This window comes from Medicago truncatula, chromosome 8 (assembly GCF_003473485.1).
Source record: "Medicago truncatula cultivar Jemalong A17 chromosome 8, MtrunA17r5.0-ANR, whole genome shotgun sequence".
Taxonomy (NCBI): Eukaryota; Viridiplantae; Streptophyta; class Magnoliopsida; order Fabales; family Fabaceae; genus Medicago; species Medicago truncatula.
This window is the reverse complement of record NC_053049.1, coordinates 16,415,584-16,428,557: the sequence shown is the minus strand read 5'-3', so window position 1 is coordinate 16,428,557 and position 12,974 is coordinate 16,415,584. Positions and strand designations below refer to the sequence as shown.

The window sequence follows — 12,974 nt, the reverse complement described above, 5'->3', positions numbered from 1 at the left end:
TTTATTGTTTCATTCAAAAGTTTAAATTCTTGTTAGGCTTGGTTTAAATGGTGGTATTCAAGTGTCAAAAGAATGAGGTGCATTCCTTGACACTTCAATACCTTCATTTAAACCAGCCTAACAAGAATTTAATCTTCCAGGTAAATGCTTGGGAACTGTCGTTTGGCAAGTATGAATTACCTCATTCAAAGGAAGACAATTGTTGTAGTTGGAAGGTGCATTTCCCTGCCTAATCACGAACTTCTGGCGGAATCAAACTTCTGGCGAAATTCAACAACATTACGCGCGTATCGATGCACTGGAACATGTTGTGGTCCCAAAACATGCTCATCCCGTTTTCGTTGTTCGTTAATTCCACCCAACTGAATGAAACTCTCCTCTCGTCGAGCGTTGGACGTTTATACCGAACGTATTCCACCCTCCTTGTGTCTTCGAGGTTGACTCCCTGGTTGAATTCATTCAGTTCGTCCTTGAGACCTCTTAACGTTACACCAAGGTACCGAACCTTCAACCTCTAAGGTTCTCCGTCGTTGAATTGTGCATGAACGTCGATCCACCCGGCCATTACTTCAAATCTACACAGTAAGAAATTAAAAACAATCAATGAAAAACTCATTCAAACATTTCATCAAACACTTGGAGTGTAAATTATACATAAACCCTAAAACTCATAACTACAACATTAACATACAAACATCCAAACACAATTAAGCAAGATAAGTCATTTACATGTAACATTGTATCATTTCTTTCAAAAAAAATCAAAATTTAAACAAACCCTAATTCTAAAAAAAAATCTCTGAAACTCAAAACTACAACATAAACATGCAAGCATCTAAACATTTAAGTAACACAAGTCATTTTCATGTAAACATTGTATGATTTCTTGCCAAAAAAACCAAAATTTAAACAAACCCTAAATCTAAAAAAATTCTAATTTAAGAGAAAAAATCTAACATATAAACATGAAAGGTTAATGGTGTTTGATTATGAAAAATTACTTGTTATTGGAGTGTTGTTTGATTTGAACTTGAAGGAATTTTGAATTTGGGTGATTTGAGAGAGATTTTTGAGGTTTTTTGAGATTTTAGATGACAAATGAGAAAATGAGGTGTTCTGCCTAGTTTAAAAACAACACATAAAGGGAGTTAACTAACGTTGTATTAGTTAACTCATGCGGCGTTAGTTAAGTAGCACAACAGTTAACAAGTGCGTTGCTTAACTAACGCAAAGGCAGTTTCGGCAAGACTGCCGGATGCGAGCGAAATGTGCTCGGGGAAGAGCATAATTCTTTTAATTCCTGCACCCTCCCAGCATTTCATTTTTTTTATCCTTTTCATGCATTTTAAATTCCTCTTGCATTTTATTTTTCTTTAGCATTTTTATTTCCTTTATTTTTATGTTTATTACATCATTCTGTATTTTTATTTTTCGTCATTTATCAAGTGGTTGTAATTAAAATCAAGTAGAAAGATATATTTTTATTTTTGTCAATATCAAGTGATTGTAGATTGCTTTTCTAAAAATAAAAAATAAAAAAGTGGTTGTAGATTGCTAACACACTTAATGTTTTTATACGAGTATGTTAACAGCCCATATATATATATACACACATGTATACATGAGAAAAAAAATGTTCTTTTCTTGGCTTAATAAAATATTCTTTTCTTTTTTTCCTGACCAAAAAAAAAAGAAAAAATATTCTTTTCTTGTGATCAAATCAAATATTCTTTTCTTCATTCTTTCAAAAAAATATTTTTTTTCTTCATGCACGTGGAAAATAGGTGGATAATGCAAAGAAGTCTAAATGGAATCTTTGGTAAAAAAAAAAGTATGAAAGGAATCTAGGTAGGAATTAAAGGATACAAAAAACCTAAGATATTTATTTTTTCATTAAATTTTTGAATTAATTTAATTTTCTTTATTCAAAAAAATAAATAATTTAATTTTCTGTAAAAAGAAAATTTACCATTTTTTTGTTAAAGTAAGATTAAAAGCATATCTCAATTAGACAGACATTAATAGTTTTACCGCTCATGGAGCGAATATTTTATTTTTGCTTTCAATGTACCTAAGATAAATAAATTTCTGAATAATATATATAAAGCATATAGGAAATTAATTTGTTTTGTCAAAAAAAAAAAGGAAATTAATTTGTAACCTGAGAGGGCATAATTTAAATCTTATAAAATAATCATCAATGTCATTTTAATGAATAATAGTTTCCCTTCCAAAATTTCTTTTATAAAAAAATATAAATTATAAGTTGTTTTGAAGAAAAAAATTGTAGTCACTCTACAATATACCAATAAAGCATTAAATACTACTTTTTCTACTATACTTTCAACTATTTTTATTTTCTTTTCTTTTAATTTATTAATTTATCTTTCTTATATTATTGGTGAAGGATAATTCTCTAAAATCACTTATAATTTATCTTTCTCGTTAACGTTGATTACACGACTTAATTTGTTTGAAATGATCAAAATTAAACGTCCTATAATTTAGGACGGAGAGAGTATTCAACTATATATATGTTAAGACATGAAGAAAGACATTACATCGCAGGCACGCATGGAAGAAATGAAGTGGGTGGATAAAATCAATGAGGAGATTAACAACAGCTGTTCTTCAATACCTGATGAGATTGAAAAATGGAAGAAGCGTTCCATTTACAAAGTACCCTCACGGCTGAAGGAGCTAAACAAAAATGTCTACAAACCACAAAAAATTTCGTTTGGTCCTTATCATCATGGTGAGGAGCATTTGATGGCAATGGAAGAGTACAAGCATAGAGCCCTTATTCATTTCCTAAAGGAATGTAAAAAACCCATTGAGTTATTCGTCCAACGTTTGGATCAAGTGGTCCATGAGCCTGCCACTTGATCCAATTTGGATACTTGACAAGTCAAAGTTCCTTCAAATGATGATTCTTGATGGTTGTTTCATCTTGGAGATTGTGAGACGTCCTTCTCCAAATAACTATAATAATTTGTTGCCATATATCTTGCGTGACATGCTTATACTTGAAAATCAAATACCTATGACGGTTCTTCATACATTGTTGCAGGTTGAAAAAGGCGATAAGGTAATAATATTAATGGTGTTTTCTTTAAAATTATTTTTTTTTATAAAAAAAAAAAAAAAAAAAAAAAACACCTTGAAAAAATTTGATTACACCCATATCTATTTAAAATTTAAGCCTAATACCAAAATTGCTCTTATTCACGTGAATATTTCAAAAACCCTTGTTTTTTCTTCATATATCATTATAATTAATTGGTAGGTGCTTCTCCTTCTTATGATGTTAGTTGTGTTTTTTTTTACTATATTATCTATAGTACGTTTTCAATTTTTGTTTGACAAAATCTCAATGTTCATGTTAATGCACTTGTGAGTTATATGCAATGAGCCTTTTGTTATAATTAATTGGACTAAGGGTAGTTTAATCTATTTATATATATTTTACTATATATTTTTAGAGTAACAATTATATTCCGAAATTTTGTCATGAAACATTACAGGGTTATAATCAATTGTCGTTATACTCGGATTTCAAGTTTCTTTTAGGACTAGACATACTACGTCCAAGTTATAGCATGGGGGAATTCATGCATGTACTGGACATGTTCAGAAAATATGTGATACCACCACCAACCGAGGTAGAAGAGATGCTGCCCAATGCATTGGTGGTGACGGCGTATAGTAATATTTCGGTCAGTTATCGATCTGCAGTAGAGCTCGACGATGCTGGAATATCTTTCCAGAAAAGTGAAACAAGTAACTTTGGAGATGTTTCCTTTAAAAGAGGTGTTCTTAGGCTCCCATTCATGGTATTAGACGAAAACACTCCATACATATTCCATAACCTCACTGCCTTCGAAAGTCTCCACATTGAAGTTGGTAAAGAGGTAACAATGTTTTTATTATTCATGAGCAGCATCATCAACAGTGCCAAGGATGTTTCAATTCTATGCCAAAGCGGGATCCTAATCAACGCTTATGGGAGTTATGAAGACATTGCCAAATTGTTCAACTCATTACCCAAAGAAATCCCTATCGACGAAAGCTTAGGATTTGGTGGTATGTTGAAGGTCAATGACTTTAGTAAGATGAGGAGTGAGATCGATGAGTTTTGCAAGAAACCGTGGAATAAATGGCGTGCCAATCTCACTCACACTTATTTTAGGAACCCTTGGTCTATGGTGTCACTTGTTGCTGCCATCTTTCTTTTTGCTCTTACTAGTATTCAAACTGGTTACTCAATTGCCCAATTTTATCAAAAACCTAACTAACTCATGCATTTGATGCTTGGTTTGTGAATGAATATGAATAAGTTGGATTCACAAGTGGCCGTCATTATTGTCAATTTCTTTTATTTAAAATAATTTGTTTGTTTGTGTCATCATGTGCTTAGCTCAGTTAGTATGGACAATTAGAATGTATTTAAGTCAATGTAATCATAAATGAGAATTATTGTCATTTTAATTCCATTTTCTAAGCAAGTAAGTTATAGCGCAAAAAAAAATGAATAAAATCAAGAGGTTCTCGTTGAATACTACGAACGTTTAGGGTGCTAACACCTTCCCTAAACGTAACAAACCCCCGAACCCTAAATCTTTGAAAAATGATGCGACATCAGTTCACATCACACTAGTTCAAAGTCTTATTAAACGGTATTTAATCTTTCAATTTCCTTCCAACTTCACACCAAATGTTCCAACAAAATTGTAACAAAAATTTTAGGGAAATAAAACACGGTTGATATATATATGAATACTAAAAACATATTGAATTTTTTTAATTACACCCTGTATATTCTTGGTTTCATCCCAAAATGACAAAACTACCCTTTCATAAAGTTTATTTTTAAAAAGCTGTTTCCTTCTTTCTTGGTTACACCCGAAAACCCCTCATCTTTCCTCTTCCAAAATTATACTTCTCCAACCAAGATTTCTCCCTTCTATAAGTTATCTTTAAAAGACTGCATTATAAATTTGGCTTTTCGTGTGCTACCATGCCACACATTCAATCGTTACCAGTAAAGTGTAGAGGAAAACAATTAGTATTGTTGATGTTAGGGGTGTAATTGGTTTGGACAAAACCGATGAAATCAAAAATTCAAACCGAACCAAACCAAAAAATATCCAACCTTGTTTGGTTTGGTTCAAAACCGAACCAAACCAACCTAAACCGATCTAATTTGGTTAGGTTCTCGATTTTTAATTTTGAGATCCAAAGAACCGATGAACTGAACCGATGCTAACTTCACTCCCCATTTTAGTATTATTATCCCTCCTCACACACATTTATGATTAAGCTCAAAATTAAAATACAATATAAAATACTCCTTAATTCGTTCACTTTCTGCCATCATCATCTCATCTCGTCACTCACACTCTATTCTGTTTCTACGAAAAAAGAACACTAATATTGTTCCTAATCCTTACTAATATTGTACTGCTAATATATTCGTTAATTACTTAAGGCTTTCGGTTATCTGTTAAAACTAATTACCTAACTCGTAACTTTAATAGTTGCCATTTTCCGATGCAAAATTTGTATCCATTACTTGTTCAATCTTATTCAAATTTTAATTTATTTATGTATATGAAATATTTCTGTATTTAACAGGCCTATGCTTCTGAACTTTTTCGAGAAGAGCACCAAGCTAGAGGACTTTCTACCGTAAGTCTCAACAATTCTTCTGTCTGATATCGGTTCTTAATGCTGCATTTTCATCATAATAATTCAAAGTGTGGTATGATTTCAGGTTAGTGCAGCTTGGGGTGTAGGCTTAATTGTTGGCCCAGCAATAGGAGGCTATTTGGCTCAGGTACTATTTTGATTCCTAGCATTATCAAGTATAAAATACATCTTGAAAAAAGCCTTGAATTTTACGTGCAAATAAGGTATACAGAGAAGGCTAATGCCTGAAATTTTGCAAATAAATGGTCTTGTGCATGTTTTGGATATTTTCTTCTGTGTTAGTTTGTGCCTATAAGTGGCACATTTTTCATTTTTTTAACTAATACTTTTTGATATTTCTTCTTACAGCCAGTAGAAAAGTACCCACAAATTTTTCCAAAGGATTCCTTTTGGGACAAGTAAGTGGAATTTTCCTGCTTTTTCATTTTATAAAAATCAAATGATTCAACTTTGACTTCCATCTTGTGTTTCTATAGTTTATCCTTAAATGATATTTCAATTTTGCAGGTTCCCATACTTCTTGCCCTGCTTTATAATATCAGTACTTGCATTTACAGTAGTAATTGCCTGCATCTGGATTCCGGTATGTATCTTTGATTTTATCATCTATCTTGATTAAATAAAGATTTTATGTTTCATTGGTTTTTATCTTTTGCGTCTTTTACTTGAACACTTTAATAAAGAGGATACTGAACTTTGGTGTGACTTTTTTCTTCAATTAAACATTAAAAATTGAAGTGGACAGACAAGAACGTCAAAATGTACATGTTTACTATTTACGCTAATGTAAACTAATTTCTGTGTTTTTTCTCGCTTATCCGTGCTTTGTCTCTATTAGTTATAAAGTCTTCTTTGTTTCCCTCATCAATTATAGCTGTTTACACTATCTGCAGGAAACACTTCACAATCACAATGGTAGCGAAGAATCCAAAGGTGATGCGGAAGCTTTAGAAAATGGAAGCAGTAAAGAAAGAACAGTCCAAAAGAATGAAAACCTCTTCATGAATTGGCCTTTAATGTCATCTATCATTGCTTATTCTGTCTTCTCACTTCATGATATTGCTTATCATGAGGTAAATTTCTAACTATTGAGATTAAAAATGGTACATTCAATTGTAAATCTCTTTTAATTTGTAGAAGTGAAAAACATCTACTCATGTTGCTTTCTTTAGGTTTTCTCGTTATGGGCTACTAGTCCTCTGAGGCTAGGGGGTTTAAACTTTACAACGGATGATGTTGGTGATGTTCTTATAATTTCAGGTGCATCTTTTGAACCTATAATAACTGTTTATCATTGTCGTTCATAATAGATAATGGATTTAATTCATGTACACCGTCTGTCAATCAATCGTAATCATCAGATCATTAAGAACGTTTGTGTAATACTTTTTACGCAGTGTATCAAAATTAAACTCATAGGTAATTAGACATATTATAATATATCAAACGTTGATCTTCGAATACCTATTATAAAATGGATATTTTGTATAATTACTAATTGTGAAACTATTAGGAGTTGCACTTTGCATTTACCAATTTTTCATATACCCTTCTGTTGAGAAAGCTTGTGGACCAATTGGCTTTGCGCGAATCACAGCGGTCAGTTTGTTATAGCAGTTACTGAAATTCTGAATTTAATTACTAGATATTCTGAAATTCTGAATTTCACATATGCAGATTTTTTCTATGCCACTTTTGCAAAGTTACCCCTTCATAGCAATGTTGTCTGGCATAACCTTATACATTGTGATTAGTATTGCTTCCATCCTCAAGAATATTATGTCTGTAAGTTCATTTCTTTAAATGGATTCACTTAACCAAAATTCATTTTAATTAATCGATAGAAACGTTCGTTGTATTACAAATTTAACTGATTGTAATAACTTTTATGGAGTTGCTTAGGAGACGATTCAAACAGGTTTATTCCTAATACAAAACCGAGTAGTGGTAAGTGTAGTCATTGTTATCTTTTATCTGTTCACTCACAAAGTTTGATATTAGTTTTTGATGTAATTGTGACATATTGATTTGGAAAACAGGAACAACATCAAAGAGGAGCAGCTAATGGAATTGCTATGACATCAATGTCTCTATTCAAAGCTATTGGACCTGCTGCAGGTGGTACAATGTGAGTAATCTTCATCTAATTTTTTTCTTCATTAGTAGAAATTTTAATCTACATGCTTTTTTACTACACTTAAGATATGCTATTAAAAATCATTCTGAATTTTCTTCTTTTTATGATCTTTGTTTTTGCAGATTAACTTGGTCACAAAAGCGTATGGATGCTTCTTTCCTACCTGGTATGATGCTTAACTATAAACAATCTTCATTTATCAATGCTTAACTTCTATTAATTTTCAAGTATTTATATTTTGCAACTTTTTTAGAAATAAATCAGAATAATGTTGAATATATAACTTCTATTATTTGTATACTAATATGTGTCCATATGTTAACATGTATTTGCTAGTAATATATTTAAACTTTTACGAATCCTATCTTTTGGTATATTACTTGAGAACTAACTATTGCACATTTAACTGCAGGAACTCAAATGGTGTTTTTCTTCCTTAATTTAGTTGAAGGACTTGGAATACTTTTGATGTTTAAACCATTCCTTGGTGAAAAGAAGAAAACAAACTCAGACGAGTTACAATGATATTATACATTGATAATGTCTTTTTTTTTTTTTTTGGTTACATACATTGATAATGTCTGAAAACATACATTTTTATTATGTATGTAAGAGAATATGTATATTAATATGCTGTCATAAGGACCTCTATTGAAAAAGAAGAAGGTTATGTAGTAAGAATTTTTTAATTGAGGGTGACGGAGCTAGAAATAATTTTTTAATTGAGGGTGACATTAATCTAAACTTAATTATAATATACTTGATCCGTCTTAAATTATAAGAAAAAAACTATTTTACACTTATTAAAAAAACTAAAACATGATAGATAGTAATTTGGATTATAATTTCTTGTGTTTTTCTTGGAATTAGTTTCATGGGAAGATGTAAAAACATTTTTCATTGGTTATTTGTTAGAAAATGAGAGGGACAACAAATTAAATGCAATTTGTATTTAGTTTCACTTTGAAAAAGAAGATTTTTTAAAATAAAATAATTAAGGGTCATGTTAACTCGTGTCCTTAAGCCACATGTTAAGCATTACATTCTTGCCACTAATGGTAATTATTAATTGAAAAAAACTAATATTAGATTTTTTAAGCAATAAATTAACACAATTTTCGAGACATAATTTCTATTAGTGGAATCATTAACATGTGCCCTAAGGGCACAAGTTAACATTTCCCAATAATTAAATATGACAAAAGTTTGTCTTTTTGCTTATAATTTGGGACATAGAAAATGAGTTTTTTTTCCTTATAATTAAAGTAGATATAATAGTCACAAGAAAGATGAGTTTGAATTGTGTCATTTTTTAAGTTAAAACTTGGAAGGGCAAAGTTTAAGCATACTTCATAATGTTTTGAAGTGTTAGTATAAAAAAATCAAGGGTTAATTAAGTGTTTGGTCCCTATAAATATTTGCAGTTTTGTTTTTAGTCCCTATAAAAATAAATCACACTTTTTAGTCCCTACAAAATTTTCTGTTAGTGTTTTTAGTCCCTGTTAAATTAAAATTTGTTTATTTATGCTTAAACTTCTAAATTTTTGAAAGATTTTTTACATACATGTTCATAACATCGTAACACACTTTTTTGTAAAAAAATTTAGTTTTTTAACATGTAAAGAATTAAATATGAATTTTTCTAAAAGCCAAATTTTCAAGATTATATTAATGAAAATTTGGACCTAATAATAAAATTTTGGCTAAACTGCACTTTTCGCCCCCTATATTTCATAATGTTGCGATTTTGGCCATCTATTAAAAAAATAGCAATTTTTGCCCCTTTCATCCCACAATTGCTCAGAAGATGCCACGTGTCCCAGAAAAGGGGTCATAATTGCAACTTTTTGTAAAGATAAGGGGTCAAAAAACATATTTCCCTTATGTTAGGGGTCAAAAGAGCATATTTCCCTAAACATAGGGGGTCACTTTTGCCATTTTTTTTAATAGGGGGCCAAAATTGCAATATTTTGAAACTTAGGGGGAGAAAAGTGAAGTTTAGCCTAAAATTTTAAGTTACTTTTTTCGGATGAACTTTGTATAATATTCTAAGTAAGTATGTGAAAAATATGTTACAAATTTAAAAGTTTAAGCACAATTAAGCAAATTTTAATTTTACAAGGACTAAAAGTATGTGTTGGTCCCTGTTAAATTGAAATTTGTTTAATTATACTTAAACTTTTATATTTTTAAATGATTTTTAACAGACATGTTAAGAACATTATAATAATCTCTTTTATAAAAACAAATTTGTATAATTGTGTGTGTGAAGTGTATTCTGTAAATAAAGAGTATAGTGATAGAAGATTATGACACACGGAAATTATAGTGGTTTATCCAATGTGGGTTAGTCCACTCCTCACAACTGTGAGAGTTTTCTATTATGATGCTTGAGACAATATTTGATAGACTTTTGGCAAGTGTATTAAAAATGAATCGAAATAATAAAATTTATAAGTTTGTCTCCACAGGGATTGTTTCAATATCAACTCGAAAATTTAATTATAAAAATGATTTACCGAATAGATGTGGGGTATGTAGAGCATATATTTGAGTTTTACATAAAATAAAAATAAAAATGAATTATTTTGGGAAATAACAGAGAAAAAGTGATCAGGTCTTTAGAATTAATTAATTCTCATTGTTTGGCAATTGCACCTAGTCTCTACAATTATCCTCTAATTTCATGATAAATTAACAAAATAGTTATGATCAATCTATTGGCTCAAAACCTTCTTCTAAAGCTACAACACTCTAATCTCTTAGATAAGTCCGTAACCGTTGAAGGTTTGATACGAATGTTAATTTAAATGTCGTAACTCAATAATTATCTATCTCTAGCTTAATCCATTAAATTAATCAAATTTCCTGGATCAGATTTAAACGCTATAGCTGGTAGTCATTTAAATTCTAAAATCAATTCATATATTTAAAAAGGTAAGACCAGTAGCCGTGGCAGAGCTATGTTATGACTAAGGACACCCCAATCATTTGCATAAGTATATCATATTATACCTATTATATTGCACTGTATAGATCTGAATTTGCTGCTGTAGCAAATTCACACAGTTTGTCGCAGTAGCAAATCTCAACCATCAATTCATGATCTGACGGTTCCAATTCACAGCACGGATTTCAACAATTTTACACAATGTCAGATCTTGACCGTTCACTTCAGATCAGACGGTACAGAACAGTTACAGCGTATAATATTTACACCAGAGAATCCTCATTCGCACTATACATGCTTTATTCCCGTGGTTAATGCCAATTTTAAACGTTTAAACGTGCAAGCTGATGCATGTTCGAACATGCTTTTAGAGAAAAAAAGGAACCCCAACCACTATGCCAAGATGAATTTATAGTATATTGACTATAATATTTTTATTTTATTTTTGGTCAAGTAGTCTGGTGTTAGAATTCACCTTTTTTAAGGTGAACAAATTGGATGTCCGTGATTCGAACCTCGACCCCGGCATATAACAATACATGTCTCAGTCAACTAGATATGTTAATGGGACAATATTTTTATTTTATATGTGTATAACATAAAAATGTTTGAACATACTTGATGGTCACCAAGACCCCACCAAAAGCAAAAACATACCACAGCACCACCTAAAAGAAAACTAGAAATCCAACATCAACACAGAATGAAACCAGAAACATACAAAATCCCTCCTTCCTAGTAGACCAAATCTACATCATCCTAGAGATGTGACACGGGAGTCAAACCAAGTACACCGTTTGAAGGTACCTAACCAAGGCTGCTACATAGAAATAGGGTGCCATTTAGAATGCACAAATATAAAATTTGTGCACCATGCACAATTTTCCCATGGAAGGACAGCTGGTGGTAATTTACCTGCTGGAATATTTTAATGAAACATATTATATTGTAAAATATTCATTTATTGTTTCTGCTGCTCACACCCCCCTAAAAAACAACCAGTTATCAGCAATAACTTGTACACCCCCTACTAAAATTGAAACATGGAGAGTAGTAATTCAACTCTTTTCACAAGTGACACACCAGAATATATCATTTTTAGCTTTGTTTCCCTTCTCCTTCATGCTTAACATTCTTCTTCATCTCCATAGCCACCCATATTTTTGACATTTCCAGACATCCTTTCTCCTTTGTGCTTAACTTAAAGTTCTTCTTCATTAACAAAATTGTTCAACATTATTTCAGTCTCGTTTATTGATCTGGAGTTTTCTGCTTAGTTTGGTTTATAGATCTTGATTCATTTACGTTTTAAAGGTATGAATAAAATTTAGTTTATCATTTTAAATATTTTATTATGCTATATGGTTGGGTGTTGTTTAGTATTGTTGTTGACTAATAAAAGAGTGTTAGTTACCATAACCGAAAGAATAAATTATTATTGTCTGAGTAAGTTTTTGGTAAATGAAAGTGAGTAAGAAGCCAACAATGGTGATTTGTTGATTTTATTGTTTTTTGGTATCGTGCACGGTCGTGCTTATTTATTGCACGACCGTGCCTAAACTCACTGGTGATTTGTTGGTTTTAATGTTTTTATCACGAACACGGTCGTGCTTAATATTGAAACGGTCGTGCTTGTCATAATGGAAGTAAATATGGATGGTTTAGGGTAGTTTTTATGAGATAGATTTTGAACTGCATACATAGCACGATCGTGTGTATTATGAGCACGGTCGTGCTCATAATACTGATTTAAAAAAAATTGTTGGTCATATGGAAGCACGGTCATGCTTTGTTTAACACGGTCGTGTCAGTATGCACTGGCACATATTTTCAGTTGAAGTGGATGTTGCACGACCGTGTGTAACATTGGCACGGTCGTGCTCACTGCATTACACACATTTGAAGCTTCAACATGATCTAGTTGTAACACAATATTAAATGATTCATGTTTACTTCCATTATATATCACAAACAAGTATGAATTGTTTAGAATACTAAACCAACACAATCATTTGCTTTTTGAATGCTTTTCATGTTAGCATGCATATGTCTTTCAACTTCAATCTCAGAGATTCCATAAATTGGATGGTCCTTCACTCAACCAATTTTTTAACAAACACTACCCCACATGTGTTGTCCTATTGTCATTGGACCAATGACAAATGTGTTAAAAATCAT

At 31.2% G+C, this 12,974-nt stretch overlaps 2 protein-coding genes across 2 annotated transcripts; both read left to right on the top strand.

The window, feature by feature from the left end:
- The first annotated feature begins 2,978 nt into the window (after nucleotides 1-2,978).
- Nucleotides 2,979-4,314, top strand: LOC25501128 (putative UPF0481 protein At3g02645). Its single transcript, XM_024771731.2, has 2 exons — nucleotides 2,979-3,088; nucleotides 3,525-4,314. The coding sequence occupies exons 1-2, from the start codon at nucleotides 3,017-3,019 to the stop codon at nucleotides 4,293-4,295; spliced, it is 843 nt and encodes a 280-aa protein (XP_024627499.2). The 5' UTR covers nucleotides 2,979-3,016; the 3' UTR covers nucleotides 4,296-4,314.
- A 152-nt stretch (nucleotides 4,315-4,466) lies between these two features.
- Nucleotides 4,467-8,400, top strand: LOC25501127 (protein ZINC INDUCED FACILITATOR-LIKE 1). The gene is made up of 13 exons (XM_039829020.1): nucleotides 4,467-4,505; nucleotides 5,635-5,688; nucleotides 5,774-5,836; nucleotides 6,058-6,107; nucleotides 6,217-6,292; nucleotides 6,603-6,782; nucleotides 6,882-6,969; nucleotides 7,223-7,308; nucleotides 7,387-7,494; nucleotides 7,612-7,656; nucleotides 7,749-7,837; nucleotides 7,969-8,012; nucleotides 8,259-8,400. The coding sequence occupies exons 1-13, from the start codon at nucleotides 4,467-4,469 to the stop codon at nucleotides 8,369-8,371; spliced, it is 1,035 nt and encodes a 344-aa protein (XP_039684954.1). The 3' UTR covers nucleotides 8,372-8,400.
- Nucleotides 8,401-12,974: the final 4,574 nt, after the last annotated feature.

Bases quoted from the DNA above. Each gene is read 5' to 3' on its own strand.
- LOC25501128 (XM_024771731.2), top strand. From the start codon at position 3,017: ATGCTTATACTTGAAAATCAAATACCTATGACGGTTCTTCATACATTG. The intron at 3,089-3,524 runs GTAATAATATTA...GAAACATTACAG, and splicing joins AGGTTGAAAAAGGCGATAAG to GGTTATAATCAATTGTCGTT.
- LOC25501127 (XM_039829020.1), top strand. From the start codon at position 4,467: ATGAGAATTATTGTCATTTTAATTCCATTTTCTAAGCAA. The intron at 5,689-5,773 runs GTAAGTCTCAAC...GTATGATTTCAG, and splicing joins AAGCTAGAGGACTTTCTACC to GTTAGTGCAGCTTGGGGTGT. The intron at 5,837-6,057 runs GTACTATTTTGA...TTCTTCTTACAG, and splicing joins TAGGAGGCTATTTGGCTCAG to CCAGTAGAAAAGTACCCACA.